Raw genomic sequence first — 23,107 nt, forward strand, 5'->3', positions numbered from 1 at the left:
TCTTCAAATTTGTAAAAATTTGTCATAAAATTAAGGAAGCAACAGTTATCCTAGTCCTATATATTCTGATGCATGAATAACATACAAATAAGAATAACTGACAAAAAGAGAACTCTGATAATAAAAAGGTAGTTATAAATCTAGTCGCAACAGCTGGAGTAAAGAAAACCATGTCTAAAAGCAAAATGTACAAGAAAATTTCTAATGGATGTATATCTTGTAGGCCTTCAGGTGATGTTCGTTAGCTGCACGCTGGGCCACCTACTTTAGCGTCGGGTGAGCATCATTAATTGAAGAAAAAATATCTAAAATGTCTCGTCAATCAACTAGATGAAATCATACCAAATAAGAATTATATGCTAAACACAAAATAAAAACTGATTCTATTTTGGACATATACCATGTTATTAATCATTCAAGGTGCATCACCAATGGTCTAGGTATGATCTTAGGACTATCAGTCCATTTGCACTGAATTTACCAATTACTACATACACAAACGTACCTCCGTCGATTCTCCTGAAATAGATCCGAATCAACCGAATTTTAATTTGAAATGGTAAAATGGCAATATCAAATAGACTTGTCTCAAAAGAAAATTTCACATCTCGGACTAAGTATATGCTCTCACAGTTTATGATATTTATATATAGCAACTACTTTATATCAAGAGCTACAGCAAGACTATATCTTTTAAGTGTTCAACTTTTTTTTAACAAATATGTTGTAGTTTTAAACATTTAGGTACATAGATTTAACACAAACTCGTTGATTTCAACATATAATTACAAAAAATATTAAACAGGTGGCTGTATATTTTTAAAAATATTAAACAATATTACTTTTTAGAAAAAAATTATTAGAGTAACACTTCTTTTTTGAAAATTTTTGCAGAATTTGCAAAGTCATGAGGGGAAATCCAACTCTCAACCTTTGGGTACAACAACTCTAGAACTTTTTTCTAACCAATTGTGCTACCTCCTCTTTCTCTAAAGTAATACTTCAGTAGTTCCTTTTAACATTTTTAGTACTTTTTAAAACATATAGTTAGATTTTTCTTTTAGTACGGCTTGAGACATTATATCCGCCAATAAAAGTTTGGTATTTTTTTTTCTTCTTTTTGTCTCATTGTGATAGGTCCTTGGATCTAATTGTAATAAAACTTCTTTCACATTTGTTGTAGGAATATATGGTGCCTATAAGTATATATAGAAACATAAAAACTACCTTCTCAATTTGTAAAAGAATAATAATCGTACTAAAATATATCAAAGAATTATATTGATCTCGTGGCATGCATTGTACAGTTTGGACTTTGAAATTGCCATACTGTTAATTGAAAATAAAAATAAAATGAAAGATTATATATATATATATATTGCGCACTCATGATATTAATCAAGCAGTAACATCATTCCAAATTAGTCAAGCACAATCAAATTCTGGCATATATTATTATCTATCCACTTCATTGAGTAGGATTATGGGATCGAAATAAAACAAAACAAAACCAAACAAAACACACAAAAATAAAATATGGGAATAAGTAGAAAGCATGGATATAACGAAACAATCCCAAGTACGTACTACTGGAAACAAAAGGTCGACACCTGACTGATTCACATAATGCCAGAATTAATTTTGCTGCGGAACAGTCACACCCCGAGAGTCCAAGGTTGCCCCGCGTAGTAGAAGGCATGGATATCAAGCTCCACAATATCCCCATCTAAATTTTTTTCCAGCCGCTTTTTGAATATGATGCCTTGTGCCATACGGAACTGTCCGGTCCCTCCGACAATGGCCCACTCCCCATGTTTGACATCATGCCCCATCACCTGAAGTGACGACCCCTCGAACCTGATCGATATGCCATGCATTATGCTTATATAAGTTAGCAAGTTACATACACTGCTTCTACTTGTTTGTCAAGTTTCAAATGTTTATGTGTTGTGTACCTGACAATTAATATCCTATTGATCAAGTCATCATAAAAGTTGAAAATAGAAAACTAATTTCTTGTAATTAATATTAGCTCTAAGTTTCTAACTTGTGTAGTGTACATATACCTGTCATCCTCGAACACAATGCTGAAATAATTTTCCCAGCTCCTGAGGCTCATTCCAGCCTGAATATGCAGGCCCTGTGCACGTGCAACGATTGTCTTGTCGGTGCCGTTTCCATCGTACACGGGCCAATCATTAATGACGGTCAGACCAAATGAAATTGGAAGTTTTGGGTCTACTATTTCTTCTTCGTTAGGGTTTGATCCCCCATACGTGTGGTGCAAGTACAAGTGGAAGTAAAGCTCATTTTTCTGGAGTGTGGAAACAGGAGCGATGTTGAACGCCATGGCTATAGAGGACTGTTGGTAAAAGGAGGGGAGAATATATCAAGGTTAGATTGAGTGAAATGAGAGAGGAAGGGAGGGGTATTTATAGCCATGCATACATGCACTCTCTAGATTTGTAAAATTAATTTTAGTAATGTGATAGTGCACTAGCTAGACGATCTTTTACGCCTTCTAATAATTTATTTAAATATTTACTTAATTAATCACAAGTGCTTAGAAAATTATTTTTAACAAATCAAAAAATAATTTCTAAATTTGAATAGGGGAATCACATATTCCTAAATAACCAAATATATTTGTATCACACAAAAATGCATTAAAAATATTTAGAAAATCTATTGATTAAATAACCATTAATTACATATAACAATTGGATTATACTTAAATTACGTATGTATACACACCCTATTAACTTTGATTTGACGAATCTCAAACCAAAATAATTAAAACTACCCACCAAAGGTGAACCTGAGATCATATTAGACATTCAAATCTTTATATCAAATTATTGAAACAGTTAAGTTAACCCGGCAAGGACGACGTAGATTTCAACACTATGTTCATCCCTTATGAGGACTATATTACCTATTTTCAGGTATATAATATTCTTGCATAAAGGTAAGGGTTGATTTTTCATGAATTTGTATCCCTATGTATTTAAGGGTACAATGAGTAAATCCGGACCGTTCTTTTAACCTTGTTCAAATCTCAAACGGACTTCCTATATTTTCCATAGGCATCTGGCGGGGACTAATCCATGTATAGTTCGTATTTTAATCATTGTACCCTTCCGGTAACGAATTTGCATCCTCTGAGATATCTCCACCGTTCAAATATGTTATGCACGAATTTCAAAACTCAAATATTACTGTCCCGCTGCACTATCCCTGAATAGGCACCAGCCAAGTTGGTTACACAAAATATGAGATTTCTCAGAGGATACGCACTCTCTGGTAACTGAGGGGAGTTGGATCCTGATTTACAGAACTTTAGGAGAGCAGCTGTTCCATAGACAAGTTTGCTGATGGACTTGAGTTGGGACTGGACAAAGAGCAGTGCCTTTCTATAATGACTTGTTGCTTCACACAATGTTTTGAATGCCTTTTTAAATATTTTATTTTAATTGGGGCCTCTGCAATTTTTCTGAGTTTGACGGCTTCATTGAAAGATCCGCTACGGAAATATAAAAATTTCTGTGAAGATCACGGGACATTTATTAAATTTGAAGAAACAAGTCATAGCTGACTTTTTATTCATTAATGGAAAACACAAGAGATGAGTGTGAAGAGATATGGATAAATAACAACATGGTGCTACATGTTGTTATCTCATGTACAACACTACAGGAATATTTTAATTTTAATTAACCTAAAATTAAAGTTCAGATGGCTTCAATCAAGATAAACGTCAATTTGAAGGATATCGGGTATTTCAAAATATGAGATATCATTCATGACGACGGAACCTGTGTTATCGCCAAAGTGGCTATGCGAAGCTTCTCTTGAAAATAGTCAAAAGCTAACAGCTTTAATTGACACTTACACGACAGGAAAATAATAACTATTCTTGTAGTTTGTAAATGAAATTTATCATCCTTTTACAGGAATGGAACAGTACTTACATTATGGTAATTATACAGTTCTAAACTCTCAGCTAGCATTTAATTGAACTCAATATTAATTCTTAATCAGCGTATTGTAGGAGTGACAGCACCAGTACCAACCAATTATTATACCTCGTATATATCGAAATACTAATTAAAAGTATTTCATATGGATAAAGTCTATTCCATACCCGTTACCCGATCGGCTAATTATAATAAAAAATTATATAGATTATATAAAATATAAGCAATGAATATACATTGTACAACTACTCTTGGTAGTTGTTATACAGTTTTTGTTTTTTTTTGAAAAAGTGGTATTTTACCACCGGTTTCATTATGAATCGAAATAGTTCATACATCAGGTCCAAAATAAAACGCTAGTATACAATCCATCTACACCTAGCAAACAATAAAAGTCTACCAACAAATCAACATATCAAACCAAAATAACATCGAACATCAGAGGCATACTAGCAAAAACATAAAAAGGTAATACTAAATGGAGTCAGAAGTGGCAATAACACTAGAAGAGGAGGCACTAGCTGATGAGGATGAAATACTAGATAGAAGGCCCGTAGCACGATCGACCGCATCAATAACGTACTGCTCTGTAGTTGTTATACATTTAATTAATGATCAAACCACGTAAATAAATTCCAGCAAATTCCAATAAAATTTAGATCTTTAAAACACAAATATATGTGTGAAATGAAATGTGTTTTATTGTTTTATTTATTAAATAATGAAAATAATTATTATATAAGCCGCATTACTCCGTTATTTATCCTCTACCATTTCATAATCTGACAACCATATATAGCAGCTAAAGGTAGTGTACTGATGATGTAATTCGTACGAGTAAGAACAATTTGTTATGGATACGGGCATAAAAATGTTTTCACCTGACCCTAATTATAACCGTTGACACCCCTAGCTCTATTTAAAAAATACACGAGGGATTGTGGTACCTAGTCTGTCATGATGGGAATGAACATATTACATAAATATTTCTAAAAGGAATTTGCAATTAATAATATATAAATATTGAAGTCAGCCTTTTAATGCATGAGGCATCTTCCAATTACGAATGTGCAGTCTTCTGATCTAGATGGAATTAGTTTTCATGAGTTGTATAATGTTCTCCAATTCAAACTAAATGAAGGTACCCTTTTGCAGTAATCCTTATTTTTAATTAATAGAGGAGAAAATCTGAAAGGTGATTGGTTCAAGATTATGCAAGATAAAATACTTCATTTGTGTAATATCATAATGTATTAACAATTATGCAGAAAATGTTGAATTATTTTAGAATTGAATTAGCATGTTACGTATATTTCGAACAACTTGAATATTGTTTTTAATTATAAATATTATAATTAAATTGGATTTCAAAATTATTTTTATTATATAAAAAATAAATAAATTTGCAACTAATTCTTTTCATATATATAAAATCACCTCGGTGCGAAGGAAATATATTTTGTGCACACCATTTATTGAGACGAACCGCAAAAGAAATATTTTTAGTGCGGAAATAATAAATTCACCTTGTACTAGAAAGAAAAATCATACCGGAATATATACCTTGCCGCATACAATTCATTAAATTTAGAGAAGTGCATCAAGTGGTTCCGCATCAAGTACAGTTAATTTGGTAAATTGTGTACAAGTTGCAAGTACACAAAGTGGTCCTGTCGAATGTTAGAAATTTAAAGTGTGTTTTTTATAAGATTTCTTATACAAGTTACAGCATTGAATTAGTAATTTTACAGGATTGGCGCAAGTTAAATGACAATTAGACGCTTCCTTATTTTATTTTCTTGTGAATTAGAAGTGCGTTTTGGTTTGGCAAAAAGCGAAAGAAGTTCACAGGACGAACAGTGATGACATGTGCTCAGGGCCGGCCCTGGTGCTGGGCAGCCAGGGCGACCGCCCCGAGCCCCAAGATTTATGGGGCCCCAAAAGAAACAAAAATATTTTGCATATATTAAAAAAAAAATTAATTTGTATATATTAAAAATAAATAAAATATTAGAACTCAAACTTTGAATATTCAAAGGGTTCAAACTTTTCTATAAATAGGTATGATCTATTTATATATCAATAAAAAATTGTGTATATCAGTATTGTAAATAACGGTATACGCTTGTTGAATGAACGGGATACTATCAAGCAATTAATCGGAATGCGGTCGATTAATCAGAATTATGCGGACAATTTTGTATTTTCATTAAAATTATGTGTATATATTCATAATTTATTAAAAAAATAATTTATTTAACTCATCAAACTTATCAAATAAACTTAATTTAACTTAGTTCTATTATTATAACATGAAACTACGCTTAACAATACACATGCACTTTACTTGTGTAAGTAACACATTTATTTAATTAAAAAATAAATTCGAGAATTAAGCATTTTCAAACACTAACAATATATTATTTTAAAGACATGAAACATTCCAACATAAAATCATTAAAGTTAGTTTGTAATAACAACTTAATTTAATATATGAACATGATGTACTAATTGAAAAAATTACATTAGTAAGTAAGAAAAATATATGATATATATATAATAAAGGAATTAATCAATTAATTCAAAATAAGTAAGAAGATAAAACATATATAAAAAAATTGAATGTATAGTCAAGTACAAATAAAATTGCAATGCATGTTTATGAAATTTATTATCATACAGTTATAGGAAAAAAAAACAATGTAAACTTAAATAATCACTGGAATAAACGAAAATAAATGGGAATAAACGGAAAAAACGGACGATCAAACGAGAATAAACGAAATAATTGGGAATAATCGAGAATAATCGGTCAATTAATCAGAAAAATTCACTAATAGACCTTCGATAAGTGTATTCATAACTGTTTGACAGTCATTAACAATTAAACAGGCATATAATAGGCCGTTAAGTCCGTTTTTTTACAACACGGGTATATATAAAGGGTCCAAACATTTATTCCGCCCCGGGCCCCAAAATCTTCCGGACCAGCTCTGCATGTGCTGCCTGCGAAAAAGCATTGAACAAAAACTAATCAATCGGGTAACATATAGATTTCCTCTTGCAAGCTGTGGTAGGTACAGATGAAGCCATAACAGTCATTGACAAAGCCTATAGACAATAGTAGGGACGCTTACGGGCTTCAAATCCAAAATAAATAAATAAAACTATAGTACGGAATTGACTTGACTACCCACCCACTTTGGAACCCACATGCTGGAGAACTCCATAACTAAAGGTGACATTGTCTGGAATCCTAATCACTTCTTTTCAGAGATTTATTCATCTAATTTTTTATTTTATTTTTTGATAGAAGGTACAAAGCTCATTTCATATATAAAACATGAAATTAATTACAGTCTGCTAGAGATAACTGGACTGAAAGATATCATCATCTAAATTATAATAGAATACAGTAATACCTGTCAAATTTTTTATTTGTTAGCGTCTAATTTAGAGAACTTCAACGTAATATTAGTGGAAAATACCAATGCTACAATATCTACAAAAGATAATAAAGCAATCATTTGTATTTTCTTTCAACTCTAGAAAAATATTCAATGTTTGCTAGAAATAAATCAAGCAAAGGTTTATCCAAATAAGAGGCTAGCTAGGTAGAACTAAATTCAGGGAAAAGGGGTTAGATGACTACCTTGAGTAACTGGTACAAGTTTGTACTATCAATTCATACTGGTATTGTCGGCTGGTACTTGACCTTACTAGTACAATACCATGTTTGTTCGCTACCTTCTTAAAGGAGCTTTCATAATATTAATTGTAAATAATTAAATAGAAGGTTGTCCAGGAAGATCGATCGGATTTGTCTGGGTTGAAGTTCTAGCAAAGAAGTAGAAACCAGTCTTTAATTTTGACTTGAACAGTACGATATCACATCTAAAATATTGAATGTAAGCCATTTCATGTTGTAGGCCTGATGCTTCATTTGGGATTCTTCTTGGTGCAAGCACACTGCCAAGTGTGATGCTTTCACGGCTTATTCAGATATCAAGAGTATTATCAATTCATGAAAATGGAGCAGAAGGTAAGCAATTTTTCTTACTATTTAATTTGAAAACATGATATTAATTCATGCATAATTACAATCAGTTCCATTAAGTTGTGTATGATAATATCTAGTATTATCTGTTGTGTACCTGAGAATAGTAAGATTTATTTACTTCTATTCTTCTTGTATCTTCAAGGTACTTCTCGCAAAAATTGGGATGCTCCATTTTCACTATGCTCTAGAGAATTGTCTTGCACGTACCTCTGTGTATTGCTTTATCCAGCACATATTGCAAAATTTCATTCCTGCGCATCATTTGGTACTTCTACTTGAGGTTTATGTGTTATACCGTCAGACTTTCCAGTACATAATATGATTATCGGGAATAACTCTACGTCTCACCTGACAAAGTAGCTAGCAGTTGTGTTGATCATATGACAAAGCATAAAAACAGAAAAAAGAAGCAGAAAAGCATGCATGTCATATGCTCAGTCGGCCACTATTATATCTATTATAACCTTGGTCTAATTCATGTAGTTCTTCTCATCGTGTTATTAAAACTGAAAATTTTACATTTTTTGAAAATATAGTGCAATCTGGTGTCACCAAAAAATAATTTAATTAGATCCTTCCTTATGTTTCAATGTTTGGATTGGTAAAAAATTACCTATCTAAAATCCAATTTTTTTATTTTTTCAACGAATCTGTAACAACTCCTGTTGCCAGAAATAAACAAAAAGAAATAAGAAAGATTTAAGAACGGTGAAACTTTTACTGTTCTAAACGCTTTCGATTTTTAGAATTGGTAAAATTTGTACCGTTCTTTTTACCAATAATAAAACTACTGTACTATTTCTGTTTCTCTCTCTACTTTTTTATTAATTTCTATGAAAAAAAAATTCCCCTTTGGAATCCACATGGTGGAGAACTCCATAATTAAAGGTGATATTGTCTGGAATCCGAATCTCTTCTATTCAGAGATTTATTCATCTCATAATTTTTATTCTGTCCAACTACCAAAATCCGGCCATAATAAACTTGAAATTTCAAATTGCGTCCTATAAACTTGATTTTTTTTTTTTTTTTTTTTGTAATACAAAGGAAGAAGATAAGAGTTGGAATTTTAGTTTCCAGTCTTTGAAGAGTCGAAATTTAAAATCAAGGCCCATGCATGAATATCTAATAGCAGTCCTTGATTTTTTTTTAGGGATAATAATATCTTCTAGACTTATTTTTGATTTTGACAATAATCTTCGTTAACGATTCCAGTGCCAAGATGGTTATGTGCTTTGTAGAAAAGCATTTTGATCAAGGGTGACGCCAGCTGGGAAGTGCCGCCTCAGCCACCATGGCTGACCTTCTCTTCTCTTCGTATAAGGAATGATTAAGAAATTTTAGTAAAGTTCAGCAAGATGAAATGGAATTAATGGTACAAAATGAAACAGTAAAGTGGGATATTTGATCGAGTTCAATGGTTCTTTCTTTTTTTCTCTTCTTTTTTATTTCCTTGTGAATTAGAAGTGCGTTTTGGTTTGGCAAAAAGATAAAGGTGTTCACAGGACGAACAGTGATGACATGTGCTGCCTGCGAAAAAGCATTGAACAAAAACTAAGCAATCGGGTAACATATAGATTTCCTCTTGCAGGCTGTGGTAGGTACAGATGAAGCCACAACCCACAACAGTCATTGACAAAATTAAATCACATGCTTCACTACTGCATGCATGCTGCAAATGATAATGTAGACTGTAGGGAATTGACTTGATCACTACCCACCCACTTTGGAGCCCACATGGTGGAGAACTACATAATTGAAGGTGAAATTGTTTGGTTATGGAGTAAAGTTAATTTGGATTAAATTTCTTACTCCGAACTAAAGTAGATTAAAATAATTATGTTTTGGTTGGAGTTTGGTGAAGTAAGCTCATGAAAAGAGAGAAAATTAGAACATGGTGTTACTCTAATTGTAGGATCTACAGGTGAAGTAACTTAATCCAGATTATCTCAAATGTTACTCCATCTTACTCTTTCAAATTTACTTCTCGTTTGGCTCCTTAAAGGTGGAGTAGACATTACAGCAGATTGGACTATCAACGACCGATGAAACCACTTCCATCAATTTTGTATCAATGGTTTGAATTGTATCAATGGATGTGCATTAATCCAATTTATTTGCTAAGTTATAATAGGTATACAAGGTAGCGTGATATTTAACAAGGTTAGAAGTAGATTCCAAAGAAATAGAGTCGACAGCCGAAACAACAACTGATGATATCTAAAGGGCAACCAAAGCACCAGCTCCATAGACAAGCAATTTATGATAGAGTTAATCTTGTTGTAAATGGTTTATTATGTTTATTTCAGCAAAGTTTATTTTGTTTCTGGTATCGGTTCAGTCAAGGTAGGCTGACAGAGTAATCCTAGCGGATGGCTAAGAATAAAGTAGAGGTTATTTTTAGTGTGCAGTTATTTAGATTCCAGTTTTTATTTTAGTGGATGTAACCTTTCATATAGCAGTTATGATTTTGTATTTGCTTCTATATATATAAGAAAACCAGAAAATGATGTAGTGAGTTGAGCATCGCAAAATCCTGTGTATCTGTGCAGTTCCAGTTATTTTACTTTCTTTAGTAAAACCATCAATTGGTATCAGAGCCGTGTTGAAAAAGCAATGGTCAGTGATACAGGAGATCAATCAAAGACACTTGCAGTGGTCAAGCCGACGGCAAGAGGAGCCTCAATCCCGATCCATTATCCAACGTTAAGCGAAACGAACTACGGCATATGGGCTGTCAAGATGAAGATAATCTTGCGTTCGCTAGGAGTATGGTCAGCGATCGAAGGTGAAGACACAGACGACGACAAAGATCAAGGCGCCATGGTAGCCATTTCGCAAGCCGTGCCAGATGACGTGATGATGGCAATCGCGGAGAAGCAGACGGCAAAGGAGGCTTGGGACGCACTCAGGGAGATGCGAATTGGCGAAGATCGTGTCAAGAAGGCACGTGTACAAGTACTGAAACGACAATTGTACAAGGTGCATATGCAAGATTCAGAAACCGTAAATGAGTATTCGATGAAGTTGACTGCCTTGGTTGGTGAGATCCGATCACTTGGCGCGAAACTTGAAGAAAGCGAAGTTGTTGAAAAGCTGTTCAGTTCGGTTCCAGATCAATTTCTTCAAATCGTTGGGACAATTGAGCAGTTTGGAGATGTAGACACGATGTCGGTTTCAGAAGCCATTGGGCGTTTGAGAACATTTGAAGAGGGATTGAAGGGGCGATCTCCTACAAAGAGTACAGGAGAGCAGTTGCTATTCACCCAAGCCGAATGGGAGGCTAAATACTCAAAAGGGAAGAAGGATGAAGGTTCGGGCAGTACCAAAAGAGGAGGACGTCACGGGAGAGGACGTGGTCGTGGGCGTGGTTATGGTGGAGGTCGAGGAAATGTTGAACGCAATAACGAAGACCGAAAGCCACGTAACTTCGACAAATCCAGGGTTAAGTGTTTCAATTGCAATGAATATGGTCACTTTGCAAAAGAGTGCCCCAAACCAAACCGAAGAGAGAGAGTTAACCTTGTCACAACGCAAACCGAAGATGAACCGACACTGTTGATGACTGAGATTTGTGAAATTTTCCACTCGGCACCAAGTGAGGAAGTGCTGCACAAAAACGAAGTGGTAGTGAAACCTGATGACACAGAAAACAATGATTGGTATCTTGATACGGGAGCAAGTAACCACATGATAGGCTCGGTTGAGAAATTTTCTAAGATTGATACTACAGTCAGAGGCTCTGTGAAATTTGGTGATGGTTCAGTGATTGAAATACAAGGGAAGGGGTCTGTAATGTTTGAGTGCGTTACTGGTGAGCACCGAATACTAACAAATGTCTATTACATCCCTATGTTGAAGAGCAACATAATTAGTGTTGGCCAATTAGATGAAAATGGATGTAAGGTTGAGATTGAGAAAGGAGTAATGTCAATACTGGACACATCAAGAAGACTGCTAGCAAAGGCCAGCCGTTCAAGAAACAAATTATACATGTTGCGCATCACCCCTGTTTTTCCTGAATGTCTACTAGCAAAAGGCAAAGAAGTAGCATGGCGCTGGCATGCAAGGTACGGGCATGTTAATTTTCATGCGCTGAGGCAGTTGGCTAAAAGGGAAATGGTGCATGGAATGCCGATGATCGAGCAAGAAGACTGTATCTGTGACGGGTGTTTGATTGGAAAACAGCATCGAATACCTTTCCCAGCAGAAGCACAATACAGAGCCGAGTTACCACTTGAACTGTGGCACATAGATTTGTGTGGGCCGATTACACCTATTACAAATGGAGGGAAGCGTTATTTTATGTTGATCGTTGATGATTGCACGAGGTTTATGTGGCAGGTGCTGATTCGAAATAAGGACGAGACATTCGAAGCCTTCAAGAAGATTAAAGTTGCAGCCGAAATGGAGAAGGGTTGCAAGCTGAAAGCTTTTCGAAGTGATCGTGGTGGTGAATTCACATCGAAGGAGTTCGGGAGTTTTTGTGAATTGCAGGGAATCAAGCACTACCTCACAGCACCCTATTCCCCTCAACAGAACGGTGTAGTTGAACGAAGGAATCAGACGGTGGTCGGCATGGCAAGAAGTTTATTAAAGAGCAAGGGGGTTCCTGGTGAATTTTGGGGAGAGGCAGTGTCAACTGCAATTTATCTGTTAATAGAGCACCAACAAAGAGCCTTGTCGATAAAACTCCCTATGAAGCTTATTACAATCGAAAACCAAGAGTAGGACATCTGCGGGTTTTCGGATGTATCGCTCATGTGAAGATTGTTACCTCCCATCTTCCAAAACTAGCAGACCGAAGTAAGCCTATGGTTTTTATTGGATATGATGTGAACACTAAAGGCTACCGGATGTTTGATCCTAAATCAAAACAAGTGGTGGTGACACGAGATGCCGTGTTTGATGAAGAAAATAAGTGGAATTGGTCTGAAACATCTGCTGTAGAAACAAGAGCAAGAAGTGACATTTTCTCTGTGATTTATTTTCCTATCACCGGTTCAACTGATGTAACAAGGCAGCGGGTTGAAGAAGAGAGACAACATACTGACATGGTATCACCACAACCCGAGTTTGATCAAGAAATCACCCCTACAGGCAGAGGGAGAGCAAGAGTGTCCGATTCTGGTGTAGCACAAACTCCAGTTCCCTTTTCTGTTGAACAGATGTCAACTGAAAATCTGCAACCTGAGGCATCGGAAATAGGGCCAAGAGGAAAACGAGATATCAAAAGTCTGTATGATGAAACTTCCCCTGTTGAACCGGAATACTCGGGGCTGTGCTTCTTGGGAGAGGAGGAGCCATCGAGTTATGAAGAAGCCAAGACAGATTCGGCTTGGAGAAAAGCTATGGAGGAAGAAATATCCAGTATACAGAAAAACAAAACTTGGAGGCCTGTTGCATTACCAGAAAATCAAAAGCCAATAGGTTTGAAGTGGATTTATAAATTGAAGAAAGATACTCAAGGCAGAATAGTGAAACACAAGGCGAGATTGGTAGCGAAGGGGTATGTTCAAAAGCAAGGCATAGATTTTGACGAGGTATTTGCTCCTGTTGCACGGTTAGAAACTGTAAGGCTGCTGATTTCAATTGCTGCGCAGAAAGGATGGGAAGTGCATCATATGGATGTAAAATCAGCGTTTCTTAACGGTGATCTGGAAGAGGATGTTTATGTAATTCAACCACCGGGTTTTGAGATAAAGGGGGAAGAACATAAGGTGCTGAAATTGCACAAAGCTCTATATGGTTTACGGCAAGCACCAAGAGCATGGAATTCAAAACTGGATAAAACATTAAAAACAATCGGTTTTGAGAGGTGCAGTTTAGAGCATGCTGTATACTGCAAATATCAAGGAAGAAGGATAATTGTTGGGGTATACGTGGATGATTTAATCATCACCGGAGAAAGCAAACAAGACATTGACGAGTTTAAGTCTCAGATGGAAGGGTTGTTTAGCATGAGTGATATTGGACCACTCAGCTATTATCTGGGAATCGAAGTGTTCCAGTCTCCTACAAGAACTACACTAAACCAAGCAGCATATGCAAAGAAGGTGTTAGAGAATTGTGGGATGAAGGACTGCAATCCAACGCACATTCCGATGGAACCTCGTCTGAAATTGAACAAGGAAAGCATCAATCCTCCTGTTGATGTAACTCTGTACCGAAGTGTGGTGGGTAGTTTGAGATATCTACTGCACACACGTCCAGACTTGGCATTTTCTGTTGGTATGGTGAGCAGATTTATGGAGAAACCCACGACGGAACACATGGCCGCAGTAAAACACATACTAAGGTACGTGAAAGGAACATTGAACTTCGGTTGTGTGTATGAGAAGAAAGAAGAAAATCCGGAGCTGATTGGTTATTCTGATAGTGATTTAGCTGGTGATGCTAATGACAGGAAAAGCACCTCAGGTTTGATGTTTTTCTTTGGGTCAAATCCTATTAGTTGGTGTTCACAGAAACAGAAAGTGGTTGCACTGTCTTCATGTGAAGCAGAGTACATCGCTGCATGTGCAGCAGCGTGTCAAGGAGTATGGTTGGGACGATTGTTGGCTGATTTGCTTAAGACCGAGATTAAGAAAGTGGTTCTGAAGATCGATAATCAGTCCGCGATTGCTTTAAGCAAGAATTCAGTTCATCACGAGAGGAGTAAACATATCGATACTCGATTCCACTATATCAGAGACAGTGTTGAGTCGGGTTTGATTGAAGTTCGGAATGTTTGCACAGAAGACCAGCGTGCTGATATTTTAACAAAGTCACTAGCAAGGATAAAGTTTCAAGAAATGAGAGGAAAGATTGGTGTGAAAAACGTCAATAAAGAACAACAAGCTTAAGGAGGAGAATGATAGAGTTAATCTTGTTGTAAATGGTTTATTATGTTTATTTCAGCAAAGTTTATTTTGTTTCTGGTATCGGTTCAGTCAAGGTAGGCTGACAGAGTAATCCTAGCGGATGGCTAAGAATAGAGTAGAGGTTATTTTTAGTGTGCAGTTATTTAGATTCCAGTTTTTATTTTAGTGGATGTAACCTTTCATATAGCAGTTATGATTTTGTATTTGCTTCTATATATATAAGAAAACCAGAAAATGATGCAGTGAGTTGAGCATCGCAAAATCCTGTGTATCTGTGCAGTTCCAGTTATTTTACTTTCTTTAGTAAAACCATCAATTTAGACTTGTCCTCAGAATTCAGCTATCAAGCTGGTTCATCATGTATTTCTTTGAAGATCTTGTTTGGCAACAAGTTTCAATAATAGTATTCTAAATTTCTAATATCCATCAAAAGTACTACTACAAGAGGCCAAGATATACATCAGCATTTTATTCTATAGTACATAAAATTCAGATTTCCTAAAATAACTCAAATTTGAGTTCAGATCCAGTATCTCCATGAATTCCAGACTCTAGTACACATGGTAAGATTTTTCCTATTGTAACAAGCAATGAAATAAATATGGAAGGTTATCTGATAATTTCTTTACCAGTATCATCTTATCAAGTAAATCAAGTTCTTGACCATTTGTGAACTCAATTTATATAAGGATCGGTTAAACAAACAACTGTTCTTAAATTAAATAAATGATATGTGCCAGCAGCATTAATAAAGGAAGAAGAAAGAAGAATATATCAAGCAAATTGAGAAGCTGAGATTAAACAATTCATAGAAAATAGTATAAAAACCCGAATAATACAAAATTTGAGTCTAAACTGCTTGGAAAAAAGTCTTCTTTCTGTCTGTGAACTTGGGTTTGACAGAAACATGGCCTATGCCCTCTGATTTATCTGTTTTCTCATAGAAGGCATTTCTGGTATTTTTTAGAACAGCAATGGAATAATAATATTGTAAAGTTGGATGATTCAAAGCTCCAATACAGCAATCTTATAACCAATAAAATAATAATATTGTAAGAATATATGCAAAATTGTAATCCCTGATTCAGCAATCTTATAATATTGTAAGACTATATGAAAGGAAATGGTTTTTCAAAAATCTGTCTCAAAAATTCTCTGTAAACGGGACAGTGGGTGACTGGTTGGTCTCTTTGAATAAGACACACTGGAAATGTGATGAAGATAGTAAACAGATTTCCAATCAAATCAATTACCTTGATGCAGATTGTGTATATGCCAAGGAGAAATGATATTGTCAAAATTCCCGGGCTGATTAGATAAATGGGCATGAAAAGAATATTGAGACGCTCAATTTATTGACACTACAGATTCAAACTTGGATCTAACCAAACCGAAATTACGACCTACTCAGCATAGAAGAACTTAAAAAGGAACGATAAAAAGGAAGAGATTAAATTCAAACCTTCTTCGACAATTAATGAGTCCTATACAAAATGCACTGCTAAATAATGTCAAGCAGATTCCATAAAAAGAAGAAGTACAACAAAGAAACAATGAAAAAGATCAGCTAATACTCCTTTTTGGTATCGGTCGCTGATACTCCTTTTTGCTGTAGTGAGAGGATTTACTCCACTTTCTTCGCAACCAAACATGACCCTCATTATTTTTACTATGTGAAACAACCAAAATCCGGACATAATAAGGGTTAAATTACAAATTTTGTCCTATAAACTTGATTTTTTTTTTTTTTGGTTCTAATACAAAGGAAGAAGAGAAGAGTTGGAATCAAGGCCCATGCATGAATATCTACTAGCAGTCCTTCAATTTTTTAGGTATAATAATATCTTCTAGAGTACGCTACTTCACGAATTAAACGGATTGTTTCAATTCGCACTCATATCTCTAATTTCGAAGTTTAAATAGCCGATCCAAACCGTTAGATGTTTAATCTATATTAAAATGTGCTTGGAGACTAATTTTTACATTTTTTGGATTTTTTTTTACTATTTATTAAGATGGTTTGAAAATCGTTATTTTTTAATGGTGCAAAATTTTAATAAAAACAACGATTTTCAAACCATCTTAATAAATAGTAAAAAAATTTCAAAAAATGTAAAATTTGGTTTCCAAACACATTTTAATATAGATTAAACATCTAACGGTTTGGATCGGCTATTTGGACTTCGAAAGTAGAGATATGAGCGTGAATTAAAATAACCCGTTTAATTTGCAAAGTAGCATAGCCTTACTCTATATATATCAAGGTTCTGAATAATGTTTATTGCGTCATAGAGGAAAGCCTGCAAAAAAAGGTATAGCGAAAGCTATGCTACATAGCTTTTTTTTATTTATAAAAATTATATCATATATTTATACTAAATATCAACATTATCTAAGTCTCATGGAATAATAAATGACATCAAATTAAACCTTGAAAAAAAAATGACATGAAATTGATTAAAAAATTATAATATTCATACTGAACCAATACAAAGTCCAAATTGCGACTCAAAATATCCAAAGTAATACGAATATCATAAACTATCGATCTTTTTTTATTCAAAATATATTCAGCGTCATGACATAATCTATCTTTTTTCTATTTAGATTTTAAAATAACCTAGATATTATGGCATAATTAACTATCTTAATCAATTCAAAATATTCAAACTACCATATAGTAAGTATCATTTTGTTATTTCAAGAAATATCTTAATATATTCAATCTGTGCCTTTATTTAAAACCGATATAAATTGAAAAGAAAAGACAAAATGCTCATGTTGCATAGCGCGCTGTAGCTTTCTTATTTTGATTTCATTTGATGGATCTCTCATTTAATAATTAATAGTTTAATATAAAGTTTAGTACGTCAATTGCAAAAAAAAAAAATCACAGTTAAAATCCAATATGAGCATTTATTTAAAGCCCATATAAATTGAAAAGGAAAAAAAACAACTCATATTGCATAGCATTGATAAGCCAAAATTATATCTATTGAAACCTAGGGTTAGGTGTGTAAATTAAGCCAAGTTCTGATTAAATTAGGTTTAATTAGATTAGAAATGTCCAAAAGTTCAAGTTCCTTCCCTAGTTATGTTTGTTTTACAGGTAATCAAGTGTTGGAGCTTAACGAAGCAAAACGGGTGAGTTAGCACGAAGATTGGAGCAACTGCCAACATCTATTGCGGCCCGAAATGGATTTATTGCGGCCCGCAACACAACAGGCCAGAGCACCTTCATTCTTGCACATCTATTGCGGCCCGTAACGATATCCTTTGCGGCCCGCAATAACCTCTCCAGTTTCTTCTGCGCAGTCTGTCAACTGCCTCCACTCATTGCGGCCCACAATGAATGTATTGCGGCCTGCAAATAGGTCGGTTCAGAGCCCGAATTTGCTATTTTTAGTTAGTTATTTCTAGGTTTTAGAGAGGGGTATAAAAGGGGACCTGTAGAACATATTAAGGACGTGTTTTTTAAAGAGAATTTCTGGTTTTGAACAAGGAAAAGCAAAGAAAAGCAAGGAAGAGAGAAGAAGGAAGAAAAGAACATTGATCAACCGGTTTTATTATTTCCTTTCCTTTGGAACTCTTTTATTCTTTTGATTTCATTTGTGTATTAGCCATGATTGGCTAAGGGCTTTTCTAGGGTTGATTAGGGTTGTACTTGAAACTTTTGTTATGATTTAGTTGGTTTTATTTTATATATTCTTGTTCTTTATTATGATCTATTCTTTATTTTAATTGATTGTGAAGACTTAATCAAAATCGCATGAAACCCTAGGATTTGGTATTTGCAATTGAGAGATTGAATATTAAGTCCCGACCATAAAGAAAAGGGTATTTGATAGGCTAAGTACCGAGAGGTGATGCTTGTCTTATACGGCTTTTACCTAATAGGTTAGAAAATTGTACCAAGTACCGAGAGGTGAAGTTTAGCTTTCTAGATCTATTGGGACAGTAAAGAACTTAATGACTTTAGATTAGTGTAGCCAAGTACCGAGAGGTGATGTTTATTCTAATTTAAAGATGGTATTAATATATAGATATCACTTTGTACCTATAACATCCAACTGTGCCTTCATAATTATAAGAACAAATTTAATAAACCAATTAGTCATGACATTAGTGGAGAGGAACCCTAAGAAAACCTAATTTCTCATACTTGATAAAAATCAGATTTTGCTTTAAAGATTTTAGTTTAATTCAGTTTAATCACAATCAAACCAACCTTTTAACAAACAAAAACCTTTTTACTTTTTTTTATTAAATTAAATTGTTCGAATGTCTAGCTCTACCCTGTATGTATATATGTATATATGTATGCATGCATGTATGTATGTATTTATGTGTGTGTGTGTGCATGTGTGTGTGTATGTGTCTATGTATATATGTATATATGTATGTATGTATTTATGTGTGTGTTTGTGTGTGCATGTGTGTGTGTGTGTATGTGTGTATGTATACACTGTAGTTAATTCTAAGAAGTATCTTTTAATGTTCTAACGGAAAGTTAATCTATTGTTTTAGTGTTACCAAGTACGCAATCTCCAGCGCTGCCTCCTATATATGGTTAGTAGAAATGAAAAAAAATAAAATTAGTTTATTCATTTAGATTTTAATTTTTAGCAAAAAGCAGACACCAATAACTATGAACAATTTTATTTATTATTATAATTTATTTTAGAAGATATAAAATCAATAACTATCAAGTTGAATGACAGTAACTTCGTGTACTGAAAATTATGGATTTCAAAATTTGTTTATATATGAGTATAATTTATAAAGCAATGTTTTGTTATTATTAATTTGAACCGATGAATTGGATGTCTTCATTGATTTATTTGCTTTTATTTCATGATTCCGCACCCACAAATTACTGCTCCAGCTCAGCCACCACAGATAAAGAAAATTGTAAGGGGTATCCGTAGAGAGAAGTTATCAAAAATTGTTGGGGTTTCAGTTGGTGCTGTTGCCGCAGCTTTAATTTTAGCAGTAGGTGGTATTTGGTTATGGAGAAGGCAATCATTAGCAAATACTTCAAGTAAGTTCCAACTATCAACGTTCAAATTACATAACTTTTTATTTTTCTTGAAGTTGTTAGGTAAATTAAATAAACTAACTAGGCTAGCTACATTGTGAATTTAATTAACTATTCTTGTCCCCTGTATGAGTAATACAATTTTAGACTAGTAAAATGCTTGATACACTCAAACTTTATTTTCACACAGAAACTGATGATGAAGAATACATTGGCCCGCTAGAATATCAGTCATACTCAAGTTTGATATGTTATTCGGAGTTTAAAGTATTTGAGTTAGATACCCTAAGATTGGCTACGAACAACTTTTCTGATGAGAACAAGCTCGGTGAAGGTGGATTTGGATCAGTCTACAAGGTATGAAAAATAATATTATGTCCCTACTAAGATAATGTAAGAATGAAATTCTGATTTTAAACAAGTGACACAGGGATTACTGATAAATGGACAAGAGGTGGCAGTTAAAAGACTTTCGGGAAGTTCGAAGCAAGGACTTTCTGAACTCAAAAACGAAGTGGACTTGCTTGCCAAAATTAAGCATAGGAACCTGGTGAAGTTACTTGGTTGTTGTATAGAGCAGAAAGAAAAAATATTATGCTACGAGTTCTTACCTAATGGAAGTCTTGACAATTTTCTTTTCAGTAAGCCAGTTGCTATATACATTTATAGTATAACTTTATCAAATGGAAGTTCTTACCTAATGGAGGTCTTGACAATTTACATTTGTTTTTTTTTTTTACTTGACAAATGGATAAGTAAATAACTTACAAATATAGATAATATTTGCACAAGTACAATTGGCAATAGTTATGATTGTTATTTATTATATGATGTTAATACCAACTTCCATTTAAATTAGTTTATTATGTGTAACAATCTATCAAAAAAATGTATAACCTGTTGTAATAAATCTGAAAACTTTTCAGCAAATGAAGCCATCAGACGTGAAAAACTTAACTGGGAAACACGATATGGAATAATATATGGAATCAGTTGCGGCTTACAATATCTTCACGAAGAATCTGGATTCAAAATTATACATCGTGATCTAAAGGCTAGTAACATTTTGCTTGATATAGATATGACCCCTAAAATTTCAGACTTTGGTCTAGCAAGGCTTTTTGATGAAGATCAGACTCATGTCGATACTTCTATTGTTGCCGGAACATTGTAAGCTCGCTGTTATCTTTTCAATGTCCATTAATAATTTCATCTTTGCTTTCTTCAAAAAAAAAAAAAAAAATCTTTTTTTCTTCAAAAAAAAAAATTCATCTTTGCTGAGAGATCGACTTCAAAGGTTTCTGTGTTTCTTATTGAATTCTACTAATTCAATCAAATTATACACTAATTTCCAAATCATTGAAATATTATAGTGGATACATGGCACCTGAATATGTCCTGCACGGGAGCTTTTCAGCAAAGTCGGATGTTTATAGCTTTGGTGTTCTACTTCTACAGATTGTAACGGGACGAAAAATCAGCGCATTTGTCAATTCTGTCCGTGCTTTCAGCCTAATTAGCTATGTACATTCTCAAAGACACAAACTTAATTAGTAAAATTAATCAACATTACAAATTCAATAAATGTCCTTGATCGGTTTTCAGGTATGGCAACATGTGGAAGAAGGGAAAATTGATCAATTGAAGGACCCAGTCTTAGATAACGCATCCTCCGAAGAAGTTATGAAATGCATCCACATCGGGTTACTCTGCGTGCAAGACGATCCAACCAAAAGACCAAACATGGCAGCCATTAGTGGTATGCTTCACGGTACAAACACCCCATCTATTCCCGCTCTGCCATCATCACCGGATACTACTTCCAGCATGCCATCCGTTCTATTTTCTACTAGTGAGCAGAGCACTAGCTAGAAAAACATATTATTACACATTAGGTAGATGGATACTAATGTACATTAATTAGTCACTACATACATCACATAAAATATGGACAGCTATGTTTAGATAAATGAAACAATCTATATCCAATCTGACTTGTTAGTATTATAAAAATGGCAAGGTGTTTAATTAACTTGCTTTTTAGTTGCTTTTGAAGAAAAACATGAAGGTCCAATCCTCAAATTTTACAGTTGAAGCAATTGTTCCAATCCCAATGTACTCTGAAGAATAGAATTTAAAATATTTGAACAGTAGAATTTACTCTGGAACAATTTAATGGCAACACCTCCAACTCCAATGTATGTTCACAAGTTCTGCCTTCCACACTGATTGCATTTCATATTAATTAACTGCCCACTTTTTGTTATTGTTGTCTTGTTAATTATTAATTTGTTAAGGTGCATCTCCCATGGTCTAGGTTTGATATTAGCCCTAAATAATTGAATTTGCACAGGTTTTAACAATTTTTGCGTGCAAAACTCAGCGGGTTCTCCAGGGCAAGAGCTGACTCTACCAAATTTAATATAAAATCTTAAAATGATAAAATGAAATAAACCATATTTCGACTCAGAATAGACCTGTCTGTAAAAAAAGTATTGACATCTCTACCTTGGTACATGTAAACCTTTGTTATTCATAGTAACTAATGATATATATTAAGAGTTGCAATAGGAGTTTCATTAAGTGTTCATCTTCGTCTATCTCTGAACATACTTAGCAATATCTTTCTAACAACGCAAAATCCTTAATTTTGATTGAAACAATTTAGAATGTCAGAATCCTTAATTTTGACCCTCAATTTATTTTATTCATACACACTACTCCCTGAACTCCAATATATATAATTTCTCGAATTCAGCATTCCGCATTGATTACACTTCTAAAAGTGGACATTTTTTTTTTTTTTTGAGAAAAAATAAGGCTCATGGCCTAATTTCATTCAACGGGTTGAGTTACATGAGATATATATCTCAGATTGAAATAAGATACAATTGGCTCAATATATTTGAGCATGTGAAAAAGATAAAAAGTCTAAATGAAGAAGGGTAAAAACGGAAATAGAAATAAAAATAAAGTAAAAAGGTAAGATAAAATGGTGCCTGAGAATACCTGTGCAGGATTGGTGCCTGAGAATACCCTGTGCCCCAGTCATGTGACCAAAACATGATGGAATCCCCTTTCCCTAGTGTGTGCAGGATTGATGCATCCATGTAACCATAAATGTTTTTGAGTGTCACTGAGAAAAGGTGTGATTTTGGTACCGGCCATA

At 34.2% G+C, this 23,107-nt stretch overlaps 1 protein-coding gene across 1 annotated transcript in view; it reads left to right on the forward strand.

Moving 5' to 3' along the window:
• LOC144545191 (cysteine-rich receptor-like protein kinase 25) overlaps positions 1-22,159 on the forward strand; it is a 36,227-nt gene extending 14,068 nt beyond the window's left edge. Inside the window, exons 6-10 of the mRNA XM_078293783.1 lie at positions 20,129-20,295; positions 20,369-20,579; positions 20,865-21,108; positions 21,312-21,462; positions 21,544-22,159. Coding sequence (XP_078149909.1) covers positions 20,129-20,295; positions 20,369-20,579; positions 20,865-21,108; positions 21,312-21,462; positions 21,544-21,810 — 1,040 coding nt within the window. The 3' untranslated portion in view covers positions 21,811-22,159. The remainder of the gene's footprint in view (positions 1-20,128; positions 20,296-20,368; positions 20,580-20,864; positions 21,109-21,311; positions 21,463-21,543) is intronic.
• Positions 22,160-23,107: the final 948 nt, after the last annotated feature.

Source organism: Carex rostrata, chromosome 27 (genome assembly GCF_964058835.1).
Source record: "Carex rostrata chromosome 27, lpCarRost1.2, whole genome shotgun sequence".
Classification (NCBI taxonomy): domain Eukaryota; kingdom Viridiplantae; phylum Streptophyta; class Magnoliopsida; order Poales; family Cyperaceae; genus Carex; species Carex rostrata.